Below are 24,701 nucleotides of genomic sequence, written 5' to 3'. Positions count from 1 at the left end.
AAAATTAATGATCACTGGGTTCTTTATGACTTTTCGCTGAATTATGCAACAAATTAAATGAGATTACACAAAGCACGCTTATTGATAACAACACACACACGCACAGACAACTGACAGATTGCGTTCGGTAGAAACACATAATGAATGACGAACGAAAAGAAAAAGAACTGGTTCAGTGAATCGAACTGTTCGAAAGAACCGATTCGGCGAAAAGAATCAGACTTTCCATCACTACTGTACGAGCCGAGCGTGAGTTCCGCATCCAGCCGGAGGCTGGACTGTACCATTCCGTCATCTAGAGGGGACACGCCTTCACGTTTAGGCTTACAGTCAGGCACTGACGGTTTTCTGGCTTTTATTAGTTTAACAATAACAAGTTGGAACGAGGTTAAAAGTAAAAACATTCGTTGTGTGCTACAGAGTGCTTCAAATGGTAAGATTTCACAGGCCCAAACTGATGTCCAATGACGCAGAAGCGTAAATTTGCATATTGCTCAGAGGGTTTGATTGAGTATACAAACACAATACTGCTTCCGTCGGAAGCTCGTGTTTCCTTAAATTAGGATGATGAGAGATGCTTACATAACACATATGCTAATAGAGAGAGATCACTGACACCGTTGTTGTAAGCTCAGATTCTGTATTTATTTACAGGGTCAACCCTGATCTATTAAAAAAACAGCAGAATAATAAAACGACAGAAACAATACGGAGGTTCCCTGTTTCAGGTCAATGTATTTCTGTATAAAGAATAGGCTTTGAGTCATCTAAGTTTTTCAGCATTTTTATCAGATAAATATATACTCTCACAGAACAATAAATTTTGTCTACTTTTAATTTATACATATAAAGCAGTATACATCCAAGGACTTAAGGCGTTAAAACATAAGGTTGCATTTCTAGGATATCATCCTTCCATGACTCTCTATTGAAGACTAATGTTAATTAGAGCAATGAGGTCCACCGAGCTGAAAGGGTACAAATAAATTAGAACTACAATCAACTTTGCATTACACTCTGCCTCATGTAATAACATTCTGTTAGAAAATTATTTTAGCATTTCAGTTTGGAAAAAAAAAAATCGTAGAGCAGCGAGAGTAAACTCTTATTACGGTGAAGACTAGAATTTGTCTATGCCCTCATCACACCTCACGTGTGCACAAAAATCATCAGGAAGATCACTGAGGTTAAACAATGTATGTCTTTCAGTTTTATACCAAGTTTGCATTTGTCAACTGAGGGAAATCTGAACGGATGAAGATAAAAGACCTACAATAGCACACTTGTATTTTCAAGCCCTTGTGAAAGATTGGAAATGACTTAAATGAGCCTGGACAAGTCTAATCAGAAATCAAAAAGAGCTCGAGGAAAACTAGCTGACAGAAAGGTGGTATAAAAACATACACATGGGAATCTGATTCAGCAAACAAAGTCTCAATAATATGCACAGTCGGGCCAAAGAATGCCACAGCAAACCAACTGTATTAGTCAACTATAGAAATGATGCTTATGTTAGTTTCTATAATTGTTTCACAACAGCCCATGTCTGTCAAAGAAGTGGTTTTTAAGATCAGTAAAACCTGAATTGTACATGGTCACACTGGGTATTTGCATTGACATGGACCAATAGTAAGACGTTACAAAGTGCTCTCATTTGCCTAGTCCCTTTTTTTCAGAGCTACTGCTGTGATACGGTTCAGTTTAATACCAAAATAAGGTTGTCTTGGATACATTGCCGACCTCTCTTGATGAAGATGGGACAGGTTTTATTCTGAGTGCATTCAGACTATCTGAATGAATATCATAATGTACAACAAAACTCTTAACAGACTGCTAGATATTTGCAATAAACACAAAAAGGAATATTAAAGATTTAAATTAAATTATTTCACATGGGTAAATAAAAGTTGACAAAACTATCCTCATTGAAGACTGGGTGCACGTAGAACCTACTATAACAATGATATTAGAAAAAAAGAAAAGAAAAATAAATTCAGTATGAGGTGATGAAGCACAACAATAATGTCCCAAGTTATTTTTTATGACAATTTTAACTTTTCACTGATTTTGGAAGATATACACGTGAAGTCAAAAGTTTACATACAGCTTGCAGAATCCACAAAATGGTAATTATTTGACCAAAATAAGAGGGAACATACAAAATGCATGTTGTTTTTTATTTAGTACTGACCTGAATAAGATATTTGACTTAAAAAGATGTTTACATGTAGTCCAAAAGAGAAAATAATAGTTGAATTTATATCATTTACCTAAATATCATATTTTTCTGAAGCATCAGAGAGCTTTTGAACCTTCTGTAATGAAAAGATGGATCTCAAAATCATACAGTATTTGTTGGAAAGGGTTCTAATACACAAAAATGCTAACAAACAAATAATTTGTGAGACCAAAAGGATTTTTCTAAAGAACAGCAGGCAGTTTAACTGTTCAGGACAGACAAAAAAAAAAAAAATCATGGAAGAGATCATGAAAAAAAACAAAAAAAAAACAGCTGTGGATCATTCAGGCAACAACACAGTATTACGAATCAAGTGTATGTAAACTTTTGAACGGGGTAATTTTTATAAATTATTTTCTCTTGTGGACCAAATGTAAACATCGTTCAAGTGAAATATTTATTCAGGTAAGTACAAAAAAAAAAACATGCATTTTGTATAATAGCTCTTATTTTGATAAAATTATTAACATTTTGCAGATTCTGCAAGGTGTATGTAAACTTTTGACTTCAACTGTATATTACTGTACAGTTCATTTGTGATCTTTTTTGACAAAAAAAAAAGACACATTGATCAACACATAGGCATCAAACTGAGATTTAGTTAAAGTTTTTAAGAATGAATTGTCAAACATCAGCCCTCCAAATAGAACTGATGCATGACAAAAAAAATACAGCATGTTAAGTTGAAGATTGCAGTAACTAAACATGATAATGTCATGGAAAAGGAATAATCTGATTTATGGTCTGCATTAAGTTTTCACACTTGAAGGTTATCTATCTATGTTTCTCAGTAGTCGCTGTGAGTTGAGCAGCACACTGATTCTGGTTAACGGCTCCAGTGACTTTTACCGATCCCTGCCAACCATATGCTACACTGATAAGCACTTTTTTTAACCACTCCAAAACATTGGGTTGGTGCGCAGAATACATCTGCAGTACGCCTGACCTCATAAAATCAGGCCATTTGGTTTGTCAGTTCCTCTTCTGAATATTCCAACCAGCAGAAAACAGAATTCCTTGTGTACGTTGTGATATGCTGGATCAGTGTAACATGGGCTCTGAATGGTTTGCACTGGTAAAGCACTGATTGATTTTGTCCATAAAAACCTTTGGGTGTTAACAGAAGAATGCGTGATCTAAGCATGTTAAAAAAAACAAATCAAATGGCTGTCGGCCATTTCCAACCAATCAGCCAGAATGGAATCACAAAAACTCTGTAAATAAACTACATTAATGTAATGAAGAGCCTTTCAGACAACCTCTTCTGTTAATTAGAAAGTAGAAACCATTGCCAAAACCTTTTGGTACTGAAAACATTAGGTATAAACATCAACAACTAAAAAAAAAAAAAAAAAAAAAATCATGACCACGCTGTTTGTGGCTGCTCACTCTAGCAAGCAAGTCTCTGAATCCCAACCCATCCAGATGCCCAAGCTCAAATGATCATGGTCGAATAACCATTACCTTTTCTGAACGGTCCCTGAGCTACTTCTGGCCATACAGTCTCTATCAATAGCGCATTCAAAGGAAGCAGCTCACTGACCACTGGGTCCACAATATAGAAGTCAAGGAAGAGAATGATAAAAGCAGGCTTCTTGTGACAGTGGGAGACATTTCAGCCCCTAAGGACATCATGACCCTGTGTTCTGTCTGTAGAGGACCCCTGCCCACCCATGTTTCCCTGACACTGGCTCATTCGGTCTTGGAGGCGGGGTGCCGGCTCACTCGTGGACATCCCAAATTTCGGAAAGCAGAGGTGGGAGTTTCTTGTCTTGGAGGCGCAGAGCAAAGACTTGCTCTGAGTGGACGCTGCTCAGTGTGCGTAGGCTAACCAGCTTCATCAGCATCCGGGGAAACATCAGATGATCCTTTAGGGGGGATTAATGAGCAGTGGATGATTATAATAGGATGATGGTAATAGCAAAATGTAATCAGTTCTACAGTGTTGCTATTGTTAACTAACAATACTGAAATTATTTTTGAATTAAATTAAATAAATAGAAAATAAAGTATGGTGCAAGGTTTAGAATCACTAGTGCCACCAACTGGATGTAAAAGGACACAACAGGCCAAAAATATAGTCAAAAGTTTTTGAACAGTAAATTTTTTTTTTGGCCCACCAAGCCTGCATTTATTTGATCCAAAGTACAGCAAAAACAGTTATATTTTTTAATTTTTTTTAGTATTTAAAAAAACGGTTTTCAATTTAAATATTAAAAAATTTAATTTATTTCTGTGATTTCAAAGCTGAATTTTTAGCATCATTACTCTAGTCACATGATCCTTCAGAAATCATTCTAATATACTGATTTGCCACTCAAAAACATGTATTTTTATTATTATGTAGAAAACAGCTGAGTAGAATTTTTTCAGTTTTCTTTTGATGAAAAGAAAGTTAAAAAAAAATCAGCATTTATCGAAATACAAATCTTTTGTAAAATTATAAATGTCTTTAAGCATCCTTGTGAAATAAAATTATTCATTTCTATAAAAAAAATAGCTTTGATCACAGGAATAATTACAATTTAAAATATATTCAAATAGAAAGCAGATCTTTTTTTAAACAGTAAAAATATTCCACAATATTACTGCTTTTGCTGTATTTTGGGTCACATAAACGCAGGCTTGATGAGCAAAAGAGACTTTAAAAAAATTTAAAAACTTACTGTTCAAAAACTTTTGACTGGTAATTTTTATTTTAATCTACCAGATATACTATTGAAGGGTTTGTGGTCATTAGGATTTTTCTGTAAAGACAATATTACTTTTATTGGTCAAATGTGACAGTAAAGACATTTATAATGTTACAAAAGATTCAAATAAATTTTACAAAACATTTAAAATAAATTCTACTAATTCAAAATCCTGAAAAAAGAAAATTACAGTTTTCATGGTTATAAAAATATAAATTAGTACATCATAACAATTAATAATAATTATTATTATCCTTTCTTGAACATCAAATCAGCATATTAGAAAGATATCTGAAGGATCAATGTAACATTGAAAATTCAGATTTGCAAACAGAAAAAAAAGACATTTTAAAAATTATAATAATTTTTCAAAATACGCTTGTTTTACTGTAAATTATTAATCAAATAAATGCATAAGAGACTTCTTTCAACATATAAAAAAATCTTCCTGGACACAAACTTTTGAAATATGTATTGCTTCAGAACAAACACTAACCAAACACTAATATTCTTTTATGACTTTTTTGGTGTTCTATTATTTTTGCCCTCTCAGTTAAATGATACTCACGTTAGGTCGTTTTATTCTGATGTAAGAATGGAGAGCGTCCACATATGGCTGCTGTAGTCTTTCCACTAACTCGTGATCCTGCACGTTCGGTCGGTCTGACCCCCATCACACACACGCACAAGACAAGAATAGCAAAAGTGACTGACACAAATGAATAAGAATGATGCTGCATTTCATTTGTGAGAAAGTGCCTTGGGAATTACTGTAGGATGGATCGTTAAAAATAAACCCCAAATAAACCAGCAGCACAGCAGATGCCAATCTCAAATTAGAATCGACCAAATCTAATGGGATATTAAAAACGGTTTCCCCTTTCAAAACATAAAACTTTATTAAACCCTTTATGACAGTCAAACAAGGCTTAATTACTAGAAATCCATAACAGCAAGCTAAATATAAATACTCTTCTATAGTGGGAGGTTTCGTGCTGCTTTTTTATTTCTTCACCCCTGAAAATGGGGCGTATTTCTAAACAGTATTAGGACCAATTAAATGCCTGATAAGACTCACCAGTAGACAAACAATATAATACTGGTGCCTGTGTCAAACTGACCTGCTGAGAAAATGTTGATAGCGATGAGCAAAGCGTACTCTGCCTCATCCAGGTGGAGGTCATTCATGCCTTTTGAAAACTCAAAAATGGGGTTGATGAACTCAAACTGCAGCCCTGTGGACAAGCCAGAGGACAGAGATCATTTTAGGGCATAAACAACAAAAACAGGTTTCAAATAAAACCACACTAAACAGATTATAATCTTCCATTGATGTATGGCTTGTTAGGATACTATCAATATTTGGCTGAGATGCAACTATTTGAAAATCTGGAATCGGAGGGTGCAAATAAATCTAGATATTGAGAAAATCGCCTAAAATTATGTTTTAATATATTTACTGTAGGACATTTACTAATTATCTTCATGTAGCATGATCTTTACTTAATATCCTAATGATTTATAGCAATGAAAAATCGATTTTTGACCCATCCAATGATTTTTGGCTATTGCTACAAATATACCCCAGCGACTTAAGGCTGGTTTTGTGATCCAGGGTCACATATAGTTATTTTCATGATTAGAAATGGTGCAAATTAGACATGAGACATAATAGTCTTCATTACTGTAAACATCAGGCAAGTTTAAAACAAGCACCTATGCAACAAAATTTTATCCAGTACCTGCTTTGGCAAAATCCTCCTTATTGTAACTGAAGTCTTTGAGAAAGGTGATGCTGTCTATCGTTGGGTTATAACGTCTGGAAGTCTCTAGCAGCATGATCTACAGGAGAAAAGAAATGTTAGCAGGTATGTTAAACAAGCAGTACAGGCTGTGCTTGGTTGTTTATGAGAAACAACATTTGTCACCAGGTGGCATTTTTCTAAAGTACTTAGTGTTACAAAATAACAGCAGAAACAAATCTGCCAAACAGTGCTCCATCTGCTCACACAAAAACAGCAACAGAACGTGACTGTAAAACAATGTGTGTTAAGGGTCGATCAAGTCTAACCTCTATAGTGGAGGTCTTCAGCAGGGCGATCTGGTCCTCTCGGGTGAGCTCCAGGAAGCCAGGCAGCTGTTTAGCAAAGTCTACAATCTCCTGCACAGACATGATGGCCAGCTCAGTGAAATGAGCAAACCGCTGCTGTCGAACCTCTCGGTTAAGTGGGTCCTGACTCTGTGGCCAAGGCTGAAAAACAACACATCTGATGTAAATGTTTAGAATCAATAGAAAGATTCAATCTACATGGCACAATGGATAACCTTTGTTCATCTTCGATGATACCCGAGAGCTTTCGGACTCATAGACAGCCATGTAATCGACTGACACAGAAGAGAAGAAATTGTTAATGAAAAGTATTCTTGTATCTTCATAAAAATTATGGTTGAACCACCGATGTCACATGAACTACTTTATCAATGTCCTTACTTCGCTTCTGGGCCTTGAATGTGGTAGTACCGTTGCTGTCTATGCAGGGTCAGAAAGCTTTCAGAATCAGGGGCTGGATTCACGAATATCTTCTTAAGAAATAAATTAAGAAATTTCTTAAGATAAATTCTAAGAAGTTCGTAAGAATGTTCTTATGTGCAATTCTTGAAAAAAATCTTAAGAAGTTCTCAAATATGTTCTTAAGAACATCTTAATTTTTTTCTTAAGAAAAAAAAAAAGATACATCTACCTGAGTGAATACATGGCTGAAGACGCATTTATAAACACTTCAACGTCTTTTTTGCGGTTTCGGCAGATTATCCTAATAATCATAAGCACACACATTTTCATCACGACATTGACTGGCGCTCGGCTTTATGTTTTTAATGCGCCGTGTTTTTGAACCGTTACTTTTAAAGGGTCTGTCTTAAGCTTTGGTGATCAGTTTTATTCACTTTTGTGTTGTTTTTGTTCCCTCGTCCGAATGAACGCTTAAGGTATGTGTGTGCGCTGCTACAGCAAACGCGTCCTGCACATATACGCTAAATACGGCCAAAGATTATGTCGTATTTATCAGCCAAGTAAAATAAAAAAAAATGTTTAATTAAATCTCCCTATCTGACTTGATTTTGTAGAGTTGCTACTAAGTTTTGATGTCGGCAAAAAGTAGGGTCATACATAGGCTAATCATGACAGATCATTGTTTACATTATCAGTCATGTCACTTCAGCGAACTCATGCTCATCTCTATTAATAGTCCTAATATGTATTATATGTAGCTAGTAGTGTTGCAATGCTTAAATATAACCGTTAATTTGAAATAACCCAATAAATTAATTAAATAATTATTACTATTTGGGATTTAAGACAAGTCTTGGGTTATCCTAACTTTAAGAAGTTATTTACGATGGTTTTTAAGAAGATTCTTTTCAAGAATTAGAATTTTCTTAATTTTTGTCCTAAGAACAATCTTAAGTAAAAAGATAAGAATATTCTTAAGACAATTTTTTTGGGAATACAAAATATTCTTAACTTTTTTCTTATTTTAAAAATTAAGAAGAAAATGGCAGTTAAGAAGAAAATTCTTCTTAAGAATGTTTCGTGAATCTGGCCCCAGATTCCATCAAAAATATCTTAATTTGTGTTCAGAAGGTGAACAACGTTCTTTCCAGTTTGTACTGACATGAGGGTGAGTAATTAATGACAGAAATTTCATTTTTGAGTGAACTATCCCTTTAAAGGAACATAGGCTCATTTTCCAACTCCCCCCCCCCCCTCCTGTTCTGGCGATATCACTTTTAGCATAGCTTAGCATAGATCATTGAATCCTATGAGACCAATAGCATCACGTTTAAAAGTGACCAACGAGTTTCGATATTTGTCCTATTTAAAGCTTGACTCTTCTGCAGTTATATTGTGTACTAAGACCGGCGGAAAATGTAAAGCTGCGATTTTCTAGGCTGATAAGATTAGGAACTACACTTCCATTCCGGCGTAATAGTCAAGGAAGTTTGCTGCTGTAATATGGCCGAAGCAGGTGCAGTAATATCACGCAGCACAACATGACCAACTGCATGCACAGGGAGCGGTCCTCTAGGAAGTTACGTAGCTGGGAACTAATTTCAGGCGCTGCGTGATATAACTGCGCCTGCTTCGGCTATTTCCAAAAAAAGTGGAGTGTTCCTTTAAAAGGCCTGTTAGCCTGACTTCACAAAAACTAGACTAGTATGAATTCGGTCAGACTATTCCATTTTAAAATACAAATGACCGCTTTGTCTGCTTTAAGTCAAACTTACAGTGACTTTGGGCCGGTCCAGAAAAGAGCGTTTGTTGCACTGTTTCTGCATGGCCACCAGTTTTTCGATCATCTCCTGCTGTTCAGGAGCCAGAGGGGGCATTTCAGGGGCAGGGCTGGGTGCTGCCACTGCAGAGGTACGTGCCGTCTCTTCTTCCTGTTTTTTCATTTTTTTCAGCCGGATCTGCTCTTCTGACAGCACACCTATACAAGACAGAGAGATAAAGCTGCTTATAGTACGATAAGCACTATATGATCACAATGCCATGTGAACATATCATAACAGATAAGATAAGAGTTGACAGCAGCTGTCCGCTGTTCTTCAGAAACATCCAAATTCTTTTGTTTACCAGTATTTTTGTGTATTTGAAACCTTTCCAACAATGACGGTGTGATTTTGAGATCCATCTTTTCACACTGAGGACAACTGAGGAACTCATATGCAACTATTACAGAAGGTTCAAACACTTTTTGATGCTTCAGAAAGAAACAAAATGCCAGGGGTGTAAACTTTTGAACAGAATGAAGATGTGTACATTTTTCTTATTTTGCTTACATATATTATTTGTAGGCAAAATAAAATGTCTTTTTCATTTAGTACTGCCCTTCAAAAGCTACAGAAGATAATTACATGTTTCCCAGAAGACAAAATAAGTTAAATTTACCCTGATTTTCTCAATTCAAAGCTCTTAATGCATCCCTTCTGAAGCATCAGTGAGTGTTTGAACCTTCTGTAATAGTTGCAAAAAACACAGCTGTGGATCATCCAGGTAAGAACACACACAGTATTAAGAATCAAGAGGATGTAAACTTTTGAACAGGGTCATTTTTATAAATTCACTTATTATTTTCTCTTGTGGACTAATTGTAAACATCTTTTATTTTGAAATATCTTATTCAGGTCAGTACTAAATAAAAAAATAACAGTAGTATGTTCCCTCTTATTTTGGTAAAAAATTAAAAACACTTTTAAGCAAGGTTTGCTGATTCAGAAAGGTATTTGTAAACTTTTGACCTCAACTGTAACTGGAGTAAAGGCTGCTGTAAATTCAGCTTTACAATCACAGGTATAAACTACATTTTAAAATGTATTAAGTTAAAAACAGTTATTTTAATTTGTAATATTGAACTTCCTTAAAAAATAGCCTAGTGTTGATGGTCATCAACATCACTCACATTGCTCCAGCATGCCTGCTTCTCTGCACTTGCGCAGACGGCACTGTTGACACTTGCGGCGCATGTACATGTCCATCTCACAGCGGCCTGAATTCTTGCAGGTGTATTGAGCTCCTTTGATGACGCTGCGTCTGAAGAAACCTTTACAGCCCTCACAGCTCAGCACGTTGTAATGAAAGCCAGATGCTTTGTCTCCACATACGCTACACACCTCATTCCCCAACATCTTAGGAGCAGGGCCTTTCTTTCTCTTGACTGGCTGACCCTCTGCGCAAACATACATAGCACACAGCAACAGAAACACTTAATGACCTTTGCAAATCCAAAACCTCATTCACAAATCAATCATAAAATAATAACTTATGAATGAGTGTATTTGTGTTTACTTAACCAGTTGAGCCAGTTCATCCACACATAATCACAAACTGACACGCATGTTCATACATGAGGAAAAGTCACATGTCACACCTTATGTAATAGGTAAAGTTCAACTCAACACTATCTGAATGCTTTTACACTGTAAGCAATGTGAAGTATATTATCTGTGAAATGAGTTCAGAAGTGTGCTCCAGTGATTCAGTCTCACCGGGTGCAGGTGTGTCCTCTGTGGGGTACATCTTGATGTCGTTGGGCTCCATGAGCAGAGTGTCGTTCAGCTCATTGTGTGAGGTGCCGTATGAGGCCGTCAGACTGAGAATCTCCTGTTTCACTTCTGCTGTCGCTGCTGAAGGGCCCTCTTCACTGCCAGAGCAGAGAGAGTCTCCTGTATACACATAGTTATCAAATTAGTAAGAACAATTACATTTTTTAGTAGATACTTTTTAATATAGCGTTGCATACGCAGCCTGTGGCATGACCAAAAGTCATGTGCATCAGTCACTGCATTTGTTTTGCATGTTTATATTATTATGCAGCCCTTGGGACTAGTCATTAAAACAAGGTTCCAAATAGTTGAAAATATGTTAAAAACCTTGAATAGACTTCATCTCTGGTTCCAACAGATGATTATTACAAACCAACTAGAGCTGCATGATTTGAGATAAATTAAAAATCAAGATTTTTCTTGTCTCAAATAGAGATCATAATTCTCCCACAAATTTAAACTGAACAAGTTATTATTTGCTGCATTTTTTTTTAAAGTAAATTCATTTTTTCATTTATTAATTAATTTAATTTGAATACATTTTTAATATAATATACACTGCTGTTAAAACATTTGGGATCAGTAAGATTTTAATGTTTTTTGAAGAATGCTCATGAAGGCTGCATTTACTCAAATATACAGAAAACAGTAATATTCTGACATATTATTGCAATTTAAAATAACAGTTTTCTATTTTAATATACTTTAAAATCGAATTTATTTCTGTGATGCAAAGCTGAATTTATCACCCATTACTCCAGTCTTCAATTATCAAATGTTAGTAAACTTTTGAAACTTTTAAATTAGCATTCATTTACATGTCATTTTTATATTATAAATAAATATAGCATTGTTAATTATGGCAAAAATAATGCATTTTAAATGTTTTAAAAGTTTACTTGCACTTGATAATGATGCATACATCCCCCAAGCTGTTAAATGTAACATTCATACACATTATACGATATTTTTACTGTCTTTCATTTTATAAATACATATGCGATTACAATTCCCAACCGCTAGATGGCAATTGTGGTCGTACTGAGACATGACTACTGGCAACGCGAGACTTGAAAGGCATTAGAGATCGCTGCTGCAAGATCTCGCGATAATCATTTCCACTGTTTTGCATTTTGTTTTGTTTTTTCACGAGAGAGAGCACCAAGTTTACCTGTCGCAGTCGCAGAGCAACGGGCGAACAACAAACGATAACGGATATTGGTCATGTAAGTATCTCTGTTTTCACTTTGACATGTGTTCATGGTTTATAGTATTTATCATGTGTAGGAACCGTGACATTTTAGTGAAGGGAGCAGATCGTAGTTAGTAGTGATCCGTGCCTCACAGTTAGGCATGCATGTGATTAGAGGACTAACTGCAAAATGTAATAGATAATAGAGTGAAAGTTTATCATTTGTATGTGTTTACAAACTCAAGCGCAAGAAGAGGCAAAAGTGAACACAATCAGAAGACTTGGACAAACTGAAGAGGAGCGCCTGGAAAATGAGGAAAATTTCCTTACTAATGCTCTCATCTTTGACAAAGTCAATCATTTATTTTAACTCTTATATTGAATTTATGTCTGAGCTAATTGAATAGAATATCTTTGTCATTCTACAAGCACAATAAGATTTAGTTTGAAACTTCCAAATTGATACAAGATCTTCAAAAATACAAATTAAAAATTAAAAATGGCAATATATAAAAATATTAAATTCTAAAATGTTTGCGTTAGTATTAAAATAATGCAATGCAGCTGCAATGCAGCATTAAAACCTAATTAGCATTACTACAATCAGAAAACAATGTAATAAATGTGGTAGGGGTTAACTTATTATGCCATATACATTTGAGGTTAATGTGTGTACTTTTTAGTTACAGCATCCATCATGCCCAAATTCAACATGAAGGGGGGTGGTCCGCTGCAAAAGGAGGTATTCTATAAGACTGCACTGTTCTCGGTCATTACAGGTATGTATATACAACACACAACATTTACCAGAGAGCTTCTTTCTTTTTTTACACACTGAATGGTGATACAAAATCTCGTTTTTTGCTTTTAGTATCCAAGCAAATGAGAAAGACTCCCTGTTACAGTTAGTGTGATTAAAATAAAACAGTGTGTTTTTTTTCTTAATTTTTTTTTTTCTTATTTGGCAGATGCTGTGATGACCAACTCCCTGGCAGCAACAGAGTTAGACTTGAGGAAAGCAGTTGGAATGCATTTTAAACAAGATCATTGATGGTTGTTTTGTTAAAATAAGTAAACCAGTAAATGGGTGGTTCTTTTTCTTGCGTTGTCATTTATCTGTAATGTTTTATTGTTAAGTGTGGCAACATGCTCTTGTTTTGCAATAGATTTCTTTTAAATATTTATTAGTTACAAAAAAAAAAATCACTTTTATATCTTTATTTTATTGTTAAAAATCCATATTTCTTGTCATAATATTTATATTTAAGTGTATTGTTTTTATAATATTTTATTATGCATTAAAAATATAATTTTGTATTGTCTTAAAATTGTTTAAAATATATTTTTATTAATAAAAACTGTATATTTAATTTGTTTGGATGGATTGCCATTTTGTTTTCTATTAGATGTATATATGTAGGCATTTATAAGCCGTCTATTTGATGTCTAGTCTATTCTTGGGCTATAGTTAGACGTCTATTAAATTTTCACTGACAGCCCAAATTTAGTCTAGTTTTAGCCTAGACCTATATTCACTGTCTATTAGACGTATACATGTAGTCGTTCAATAATGGTCTAACTGATGTCTAGTCTATTCTTGGGCTATGGTTAGACGTCTATTAAATTTTCACTGACAGCCCAAATTAAGTCTAGGCTAAGACTAACCATAGGTCTAGTCTTAGCCTAGACCTATATTCACTGTCTATTAGACATATACATGTAGACGTTCAATAATGGTCTAACTGATGTCTAGTCTATTCTTGGGCTATGGTTAGACGTCTATTAAATTTTCACTGACAGCCCAAATTTAGTCTAGTTTTAGCCTAGACCTATATTCACTGTCTATTAGACGTATACATGTAGTCGTTCAATAATAGTCTAACTGATGTCTAGTCTATTCTTGGGCTATGGTTAGATGTCTATTAAATTTTCACTGACAGCCCAAATTCAGTCTGGTTTTAGTCTAGAACTATATTCACTGTCTATTAGACGTATACATGTAGTAGTTCAATAATGGTCTAACTGATGTCTAGTCTATTCTCTATTCTATTTGTCTATTAAATTTTCACTGACAGCCAAATTCAGTCTTGTTTTAGCCTAATAGACAGTCAATATAGGTCTAGGCTAATACAAGACTGAATTTGGGCTGTCAGTGAAAATTTAATAGATGTCTAACCATAGCCCAAGAATAGACTAGACATCAGTTAGACCATTATTGAAAGACTACATGTATATGTCTAATAGACAGTGAATATAGGTCTAGGCTAAGACTAGACCTATGGTTAGTCTTAGCCTAGACTTAATTTGGGCTAAATTTGGGCTGTCAGTGAAAATTTAATAGACGTCTAACTATAGCCCAAGAATAGACTAGACATCAGTTAGACCATTATTGAACGACTACATGTATACGTCTAATAGACAGTGAATATTGGTCTAGGCTAAAACTAGACTAAATTTGGGCAGTCAGTGAAAATTTAATAGACGTCTAACTATAGCCCAAGAATAGACTAGACATCAGTTAGACCATTATTGAACGACTACATGTATACGTCTAATAGACAGTGAATATAGGTCTAGACTAAAACCAGACTGAATTTGGGCAGTCAGTGAAAATTTAATAGACGTCTAACCATAGCCCAAGAATAGACTAGACATCAGTTAGACCAGACTGAATTTGGGCTGTCAGTGAAAATTTAATAGACGTCTAACTATAGCCAATGAATAGACTAGACATCAGAGTTAGACCATTATTGAACGACTACATATATACGTCTAATAGACAGTGAATATAGGTCTAGGCTAAAACAAGACTAAATGTGGGCTGTCAGTGAAAATTTAATAGACTTCTAACTAGAGTGTCCTGTCAAGTATCAAAGGTTGTATTGAAATGATATGTAAGTATTCATTACCACTTTTTAAAATCAATTTAACACATCCTTGCTGAATAAGAGTATAAATTTCTTACAAACAATGGAAGAAAATTTACTGATTCCGAACTCTGAATGGCAGTGTATATTGTTACAAAAGACTTAAGAAAATAAAGATTTCTTTTAAACATTTTATTCATCAAAGAATTCAGAAAAAAAAACTATTACAGGTTTAAATTTTTTTTTTAATTAAGCAGCACAACCGTTTCCAACTTTGATAATAAATCAGCATATTAGAATGATTTCTGAAGGATCATTTAACACTGAAGAATTTAGTAATGATGCTGAAAATTCAGCTTTGCAACACAGGAATAATAGAAAACTACTAGTTTAAACTCCAATAATATTCACAATATTAAACTGCTTTTTCTGTATTTTAATTAAATAAACATCCTAAATGAGCAGAAAAGATTTTTTTTTAAAACATTTAAAAATGTTTCTTGTATCTTACTGATACATTTAAAATAATAAACCAACTTTTAAAATTAAAATTGGTTTGAATTATTAATTGAAGAACTCACTCATAAATATTCAACTTGTTTCATTACTGAATAAATCAGCTCTTTTGAATGAATCTCTTAAATGAATTCAATGAAAATGCATCCTTGCTAAATAAAAGTAATAATTTCTATAATTTATTCTCCACCCCTACCCCCATACTAAATTCAAGCTTTTGAATGCTATAGTGTATAATGTTACAAAAGCTTTTTATTTCAGATAAATGTTGATCTTTGGATTTTTTATTTGTCAAAGAATCCTGAAAAAGTGTAGTATACTGTTTTAAATATTGATAATAATAATAAAAATGGTTTCTTGTTGTAATAATAATATTTTAAAAAATTGTGACACTGCTGACTGGAATAATGACAGTAAAAAAAGTAGCTTTGATCACAGGAATAAACTACATTTTAAAAGATTTTCAAATAGAAAGCAGTTATTTTAAATAGTAAACATATTTCAAAATATTACTGCTTTTGCTGTATTTTGGAGCAAATAAATGCAGGTTTGGTGAACAGAAGAGACTTCTTTACTAAAAAATTTTTTTTTAAACTCTTACTGTTCAAAAACTTTTGACTGGTAGTGTAGATGTGATTAAAGTGGTCAAATATATTCTGGCAAAATCTGATTTTTATCCACCCTCTGTATGTGAACATTTTCACATTCTAGTAAAAGAAAAACGACAATCTTACCATGACCAACATCAGTGATATCAGTCGTAGAAAGGGTGGACATCTTCCACGCAGCCACTTGTCATAACGAACCAAGACTGCACCTGCAGAGCAAAATAAAAGGCAAAGCTGAAGTCTTGAAAGACTACCTGATTCGGTTTTTAATGTAAGTCACCAAACTGACACAATCTATATTGAATCAAAACCCCCTACAAATTAGCACCGTGTGTTTAAAAAGCAACGATATACCCGATACGTACAAAGTCAACACACGTAATATGGGCAGCAGTGGACTGCCACTCTCACTGCCTGAATGCACGCAACTGACAGTACAGTTCCTTAAGTACTCACACTTCTGTATGCAAACTGCACCAAAACTACACAGTCACCCTTTCACATCATGGGAATTTTTCTTAAGCTAAACTATGCGCAGCAAAAAAATAAATACAATTGTGAAATATTCAAAGTGAATGTATATTTTTTGCCAACTAAGCATGCTGTATGCACTACCAACTTGAGAATAGGAATTGAAAGTTACTAAAAAATTGGTCAAGACTGGTCACTCATGGGCGTTGCTTTGAGAGTTTTAGGAAACTGTTCTAACAGAGAGTTCTAACATCTGATTTGGGGAAGGATATTTTGGATAAAGGTTCAATAACATTAACCATGGTGTGACAAAAGTCCATCAGCAAAATAATTAGTTAATGTAATGTAATTTTCCTAATGCGTTTCCAATGGTGGATAAATTTCACATTCAAGTTTTTTTTAACTTTGACATGTAAAATCAAAGCTCTGACCAAACAGCAAGTTACATGGTCAGCCAGTGACCTCTGTGTGGGCAGTCCACAAACAGAAGTCCTGCCTCTTTCGCCTGGTAAATTTTGCCACGCAAGGGTAAATGTGGCCATGCCTTATAAATGCAGAAAAATATGATGATTCAGCTCTACAATATGACCTTATCAGCTATAAGCAAAAGAACAATGACTTACAAAATTTTAATTACTTACTAAGTACTAATAAAGCAACTAACTTTTAATTATTATTTTTTTTTTTTATCTTTTAACTGACAGGCCAAATGTATTTCAGCTCTTCCTTAAATAAAATATTTTGATGAAGATACGAAGAAATTCACTACTATTCATTACTGACTTTAAAATGCACAGTAAACTGTATTTTTGACCAATTTGGACCATTTTCATAAAATACCTCAGTATTGATTAAAATAACTGTCTCCATTATTATGAGCACTTTTTTCTAATTTAAACAGAATAACTAAATTAATTCGGAGCATGCTTATTTGTGACCCTGGACCACAAAACCAGTCGAAAGTAGCACAAGTGTTTTTGTAGCAATAGCCAACAATACACCTTATGGGTCAAAATGATTGATTTCTCTTTTATGCCAAAAATCATAAGGATATTAAGTAAAAATCATGTTCCATGAAGATATTTTCTAAATTTCCTACTGTAAATATATCAAAAATTAGTAATATGCATTGCTAAGAACTTTATTTAGACAACTTTAAAGGCAGTTTCTCAACATTTTGATTTTTTTTTTTGCACCCTCAGATTCCAGATTTTCAAATAGTTGCATCTCTGGAAATATTGTCCTATCCTAACAAACCATACATCAATGGAAAGCCTATTTATCAGCTTGATTAAAAAATGGACACTTATGACATTTTTGTGGTCCAGGGTCACATTTAGTTTACTTTTCAGTAGTAAAATTTTTTTTGTTTTTTTAATACAATAAAAAATGCCTAATATGTATTGCTGTATAACAGGCGTGTCTAAATCTGTTCTCCAACCCTAATTAAACACCTGAACCAGGTAACTGAGGTCTTTAGACTTACTAGAAACTTCCAGGCAAGTGTGTTAGAGCTGGTTGCAGATATTGGCCCTCTAGGAACAGGACTGGACACTCCTGATATAGAGTGTGCACATATGGGAGCTGAAGCAGCATAATACATTATTGTGAGCGAGAGCTCCACTTACCCCAAGTGTGACAATTTGTTATTGTCTGTCCATGTTGTTCTCTGTGTCACTAGCAGCACATCATGTTTATCCTCTCCAACAGTCTGGATGCCATCGGAGGAAACTTCTCTCCTATAATAGACTCCTCTGTGTCACAGCTTTCTCACTGACAGCTAAACAAAGAGAGGAAAAATGAGAGTCTGGCTTCTGTTTAGAGGTAGTACAGCTCCAATGCTGAGGTGTTCCAAAGGATTTAATAAAAACAAGAAAGCAAGTGAGAAAACAAGCAACTGGAAAGAATGACAGAAGAGAAGGTGGGTGAGTGAGTGAGTTACAGCGGGAGAGAAGGAGGGAGAAAAAAGAGAGCAAGAGGGCACATGAGAGGTTACTATCGGTCGTTCACATGGCTGTGAAATCCCCACAGAGGCCTGATCTCAAGCCTTTCCCTCTGTGTGTCTCCCAAAGCACATCTTTTACACATCTAGGAATTTAGAAAGATACAGAGTCATTGAACAGATGTACAAACAGGTGTACAATTAATAGGAGGAGAAACTATTTACCACTCAAATTATGACATTCTGCAAAGCCCGTATTTGCTGAATTAAAAATACACCGTTATGGGAGTCCCGCCACTAGACATTGTAAAAAGTTTGTGCTTTAACACAGTCAGAATAATGTCAAACTGGAGACAGCCTTAACATGCCACATCCCACTGTTACCAGAAACAGACCAAAGTCCAGGTTATGTCACCAGCCTTACAAAATTCCGGAAATAAAACAAATACAATTTAAACTGCAATTAGAAATTAAAAGCCAGAAACTCTTAGCAGCCCCAGATACTAAATAAAAAAAATAAACAACCATTTCTAATATACAAACTAGAAAGTAAAATACACTTTGCAAGATTCTAAAGAAAACCAATGACAATGGTTCAGTTGGAAAAGGAGAAAGAATCCTGTCATTGTCTCAATTCCCCTTTGTTCAAGGGTGCAATGAATTGTATAGATCTTGTTTGAATTAAACACTCCTTAAAATCACATTGAACATAACCTGAAGTAAACCAATGAAAGTCTTCTTTCAGTGTCCAATGTTCTGCACTTATCAGCGGGCAGTTACCTTTGTCCTGTAATCCAGTGTGCTCTACATCTGCCAGATCAAGAGTCAGCTCATCTGCTGGCAGATGTGATAGCTGGATAGTCACAATGAACAACTGAAACCATTTAATCTACTTAAGTTCAGACAAAATATTTAATTTGCTCTTGTGTTATTTGCAATGTGTTTATCGTAAAAGTGAAGCCTGAAAGCTTTAAAACCAGAAATAGGTTAAAGTTAAGATTCGGCTTGTTTTAGGAAGTGGTGTTTTCCAATTCTGTACAAGCTTCCTCTAAATTTGTCATGAGAATTAAGAGGAAGAAATCCTTACTATACATAGGACGCAGATTCATAATGCAAGGCGGCAACATACGATTTAGTCTAAAAGTACTGTTAGCTTACATCCTCAACACGGAACTACTTTTGCTGTTTATAGGGGGAAAAAAAACGAAGCAACATGTAGAGATGAGGCGTGGACTGGTTTCCACCCTGAAACATACTACGCCTAACACCAAACTAAAAAGAGGTCTTTTCTAGAAAATAGCCACAAAATTCACCAACCATTTCATGCATGGTATAAAATGCTGGTGAGAGGTAAATTATGCATGGACACTATTTAAAAACAGTGTGTCACATTTGTGGTTTTGCCTTGAAGGCATAACTTTCTCCACGACTATAAACAGACAACTTGTGAGACACAAAAAACAGAGCTAAAAACTGCTCGTTCACAAATAAACACATGACAAAGACTGCACACCAACTATTACATTAAAATAACTGTATTCATCCCAATCAGGTCTCAAAATTATAAATAAATTCTTAACATTGTTGAAAAATGGCTGCTGCTAAATGACCCTGGACCACAAAACCAGTCTTACGTATCATGGGTGTATTTGTAGCAATAGCTAAAAATACATTGTGTGGGATTATGGATTTTTCTTTTATGCCAAAAATCATTAGGATATTAAGTAAAGATCATGTTCCATGAATATATTTTGTAAATTTCCTACTGTACATATATCAAAACTTTTTTGATTTGTAATGTGCATTGCTAAGAACTACATTTGGACAACTTTAAAGGGGATTTTCAAAATATTTAGATTTTTTGCACCCTCAAATTCCTGATTTTCAAAAAAAGGTTGTACACTATATTGCCAAAAGTATTGGGACACCCCATTTTAAAGAGCAGGTTTAAATACTTTAGTCATTTCCGTAAGTACAAATCTTAATTTTTAAGCATATAATGATATTCTAGGGAATTGTGTGTTTATAATTTTACAGCAACAGTTTGGACAGGACCCTCTTCTATTCTAACATGACAATGCCTCTGTGTATAAGGCAAGGTTCAAAATGAAATGATTGATTCAGTCAGTGCAGACGAACTTGACTGTTCTGCAGAAAGCCAAGTCCTAATCTCAGTTGAACACCTCTGGAGTGACTTTAAATGCAGACCTTGAGCCAAAAACTCATTACCAAACAACAATGACTTGTACATGCACTATATGAATGAAAGTATTGGGACACCCCCTTCTTTAGAACAGAAAACGGTACTTCCAAAACTGTGGCAACAAAGATGGAAACATGATTCATGTATTTAAAAATTGTATTTCCATCTCTGTTGCAACAATTTCGGATTTGTCTAAAATGACTGTACCCATAGTTACAAGTCATTGGTGTTTGGTGATGAGTTTTGGCTCAAGGTCTGCATTTAAAGTCACACTAGAGGTGTTCAACTTGGATTAGGACTTTGCTTTCTGCAGAACAGTCAAGGGGCAGCCGTGGCCTAATGGTTAGAGAGTCGGACTTGTAACCCAAAGGTTGCAGGTTCGAGTCTCAGGTCCGGCAGGGATTGTAGGTGGGGGGAGTTAACCAGCACTCTCTTCACCCTCAATGCCACGACTGAGGTGAGTCCCTTGAGCAAGGCACCGATCCCCAAACTGCTCCCCGGGCACCGCAGCAATTGCTGCCCACTGTGTGTGTTCACGGTGTGTGTTCACTACTGTGTGTGTGCACTTGGATGGGTTAAATGCAGAGCACAAATTCCTAGTATGGGTCACCATACTTGGCCTCACTTCACCTCCTTTTCCTTTAAGTTCTTCCACACTGATTGAATCAATCATTTCGTTTTGAACCTTGCCTTATACACAGAGGCATTGTCAAGTTAGAATAGAAAAGGGTTGTCTCCAAACTGCTGCTGTACAATTAGAAGCACACAATTCCCTAGAATATCATTATATACTTAAACATTAAGATTTGTACTCATGGAAATAACTAAAGTAGACAAATCTGTTCATTAGAAGGGGGGTGTCCCAATACTTTTGGCAATATAGTGCATCTCTGCCAAATATTGTCTAACGCATTATCGAAAAATTGTAGGGTGGACAACTGGCTCTGGTTGCTGATTGTATTTTGAGATGCAACAATTTCACTCAAAAATGGGAGTATGAGGTGTATGCCGAACAAAAGTGGGTGTTTCTACATTTGTGGGTGTGTGTTAATAAATCATGCAATGAAAATTAAACACAATTAAACACAACTGTCACGGTGATGTGAGGAAATCGAGAGGCTGATTACTGCAGAGACAATAGATGGAGCTTGACATCCAGCTCCCCCTTGCTGGATGTAATGGATGGAACTAGATGGCTCAACCACACCCTAACCTGATCTCTAAACATAACTGTTCACAAAGGTCAAGGTGAACTAGGTCGAGAATGGATGTCATTTGGCTCTGCAGCGGGCACTACTTGAGCAAATTATGGTTAACGCGAAACCCCCCCTGTTATGTCCTCGCCCTCTGGTCTGGTAACTCCCACCTAGTAAGACCTACATCTGAAAATTGGAGGTGGATGCAAACAAGCTTGCAGAGGTCAGTTTAAGCCAGGGGTGCCCAAACTAGATCCTGGAGGGCTGGTGTCCTGCTGAGTTTAGCTCCAACTTGCCTCAACACACCTTCTAGTATGCCTAGTAAGAGCTTGATTAGCTGGTTCAGGTGTGTCTAATTGGGGTTGGAGCTAAACTCTACAGGACACCCCTGGTTTAAGTGGACTAAATGATTGGTGAAATCCGGAGTAGAGCGTTTTTATGACACGTCATCAATCGGCCATATTGGCGGCACAGAGCGTAAACAATGCCACTGAACCAAACAAAACTGCTGCTTATTGCTGCTTAAATTATCAATTATTGTCATGTCTGGGGCTGTACTAATCGGTCGGAACGGGAAAAACATTTCTAGTACTATAGAGTGCCAAAAGGTATAAGACATCAAGGAGAAAAGTGCAAATAAATTGTCTGAGGAACAAAATGCATTTGTGGTTAGCCAAACTGAACCATGATTTCCATGGCATGAATCTTGACAACATAAGTGTTTGTTCTTATCATTTCCAGTCAGGTAGGTGAAATATTAGACTAATATCTTAATTAATACTGCTCATATGTATCTTTACCACCTATTAACTTATTATCAAAATATTGCCCTCTTTCCTACTTAATAAGTCCTTCTCTATATGATTTAGCAGCTTCCAAACATTTTTTCCATGGTTTAGACAGCATAACCTAGCAAAACAACATATTCAGTAGTACATTAACCCTACGATCAATGCTGTTATTTACATCTGAGTATCTCCAATATGGCCGCACATCCGGGTAATGTTAACCGACCAAACTGTGACGTAAAGGCAAACCCTCAATCCACCTTTTTCTTCAACGCAGAAGTAAGTCTAGCGGTGAGACTTCCAGTTCATTATCCACTTTAAGAAAACAATGAGAAGAACAATGTGCAGTAAAGGGTAAAACTGTTTGCACTACAAACCAGTGTGTTCATAATTAAGACAATAAATTAAACTAACATGGTAAGACTCACAATTTGCAAGATCAAGCAGCAAAGTCAGCTGTTTTGTACAGCTGAAAATAACAGGATACAGATGAGACCGGAAGACAGACCCATAACGTTTACAAATGGCCGCACCCACTCTTTCAGGTAGAAAAAGTTGGATAGGCCTGCATCATAGTTCTGGAATACTTCACGCACATTTTTTACATTAACTCTTACAACAATAAAAAAATTAAGCATCAGGGTGATTGGCGTTACCATTCGAGGCACAGGGTGAAACCCGTCCTGGAATATCATATCTGGCGTAGCGACTAAAATTCCCCTCAAAGCGTTCTGCAATCCCTCACCGCGGAGCCACTTCGTGTTTTCCATTTTTCCGCTCCACGGTAAAGAGAGCGAGAAACCCGCTCAGAGCGCTGCTGGAAATACCGACGTTCTATGCTAGTCGCTGCAGAACGGAGCTACACAACTACGTTTCGATTCACGAGTAAAAACAGATCTATTAAAACAGTGACACTGCTGTCATCCTAATAACTCTCAGCACATTTGTTACGTCACTCGATCTGTCAAATAAGAAGACCGGAATAGTTGTATAAACAGCTTACTGTAACTCTGTAACTACTCTATCAGACGCATTTCTGTGAAGGATTCTGAGTAAATTAGCCGGCTTTAGTCTGCACTTCACCCCAAATGCTGTAACTTTAAGGATTAGTCTCTAATAAACTCAGGACACGATCAACAAGGCTGTTTACGACTCATAAAACTGTAACGTTACTGAAAAGCAGATCAGTTAGCCAAAACACCATGTTAGCCCGTGTTCCTTAAAACAGCGGTGTAACATAATAAACAAAAACAACCCCTGCAACTTCCCTCTAAACACTGAGAGATTCAATCTGACAACTTTACGTTAAGTGAGTCAGGCAACTTCTGTTTGATCCGGGGTGTTTACAAGCTTTATATAAGCACCTAGCACTGACAGACCTGTCTCCCATCATGACAGCTACGTGAGCTAATATGTATACCTTATTAAACAGAGCCCGATACTGCGTAAACACTCGTGCAGCTCTCTCATGACATGATGTGATCAAATGGAGGACAAATGAAAATAACGTTCATTTTCTCGTGATACCTCGCTTTGCTGAAGATGACAAGATCTTTAATCCAGTACGGAGAACTTTACACTGGCGATGTGAAGAGAGAAACGCCTAGGTAGGCCGTGGAGAGAGAGAGAGAGAGAGCTCTAAGATGGCTACATACAATCACAGGACTATTATTGTTTTCTGCCTTCAAAATTAAAGTCCCTTAGTGACAAGTGTATCTCTTTTCAAATGATAAATTTGAAGCCATAATCGCTAAAGTTATATGTCTAATAACAAATTTATTATAAATAATAATACAAAAATACTACTATTATTTTAAAGAATTAAAAATATAAAGTCAAAAAGCAGCATTGTAAAATAAATGCATCTGACATGTCTAAATC

General features: G+C 35.6%; 1 protein-coding gene across 2 annotated transcripts; it reads right to left on the bottom strand.

Moving 5' to 3' along the window:
* Nucleotides 1-768: 768 nt before the first annotated feature.
* Nucleotides 769-24,463, bottom strand: nr1h3 (nuclear receptor subfamily 1, group H, member 3). 2 transcript variants are annotated; one of them, XM_073836084.1, is made up of 11 exons: nucleotides 24,348-24,463; nucleotides 18,320-18,471; nucleotides 16,347-16,429; nucleotides 10,981-11,157; nucleotides 10,395-10,661; nucleotides 9,220-9,422; nucleotides 7,004-7,183; nucleotides 6,675-6,774; nucleotides 6,054-6,167; nucleotides 5,501-5,595; nucleotides 769-4,107 (listed from the first exon to the last, which is right to left on the bottom strand). In XM_073836084.1, the coding sequence occupies exons 3-11, from the start codon at nucleotides 16,387-16,389 to the stop codon at nucleotides 3,961-3,963; spliced, it is 1,326 nt and encodes a 441-aa protein (XP_073692185.1). In that variant the 5' UTR covers nucleotides 16,390-16,429; nucleotides 18,320-18,471; nucleotides 24,348-24,463; the 3' UTR covers nucleotides 769-3,960. The 2 variants fall into 2 exon arrangements, with proteins under 2 accessions (XP_073692185.1, XP_073692186.1); XM_073836085.1 differs by lacking the exon at nucleotides 24,348-24,463 and having other exon boundaries at nucleotides 18,320-18,658.
* Nucleotides 24,464-24,701: the final 238 nt, after the last annotated feature.

The sequence above is a fragment of the Garra rufa genome, chromosome 3 (genome assembly GCF_049309525.1).
Source record: "Garra rufa chromosome 3, GarRuf1.0, whole genome shotgun sequence".
Classification (NCBI taxonomy): Eukaryota; Metazoa; Chordata; class Actinopteri; order Cypriniformes; family Cyprinidae; genus Garra; species Garra rufa.
Note: the sequence above shows the minus strand (reverse complement) of the source record. Positions and strands in the feature narration are given on the sequence as shown.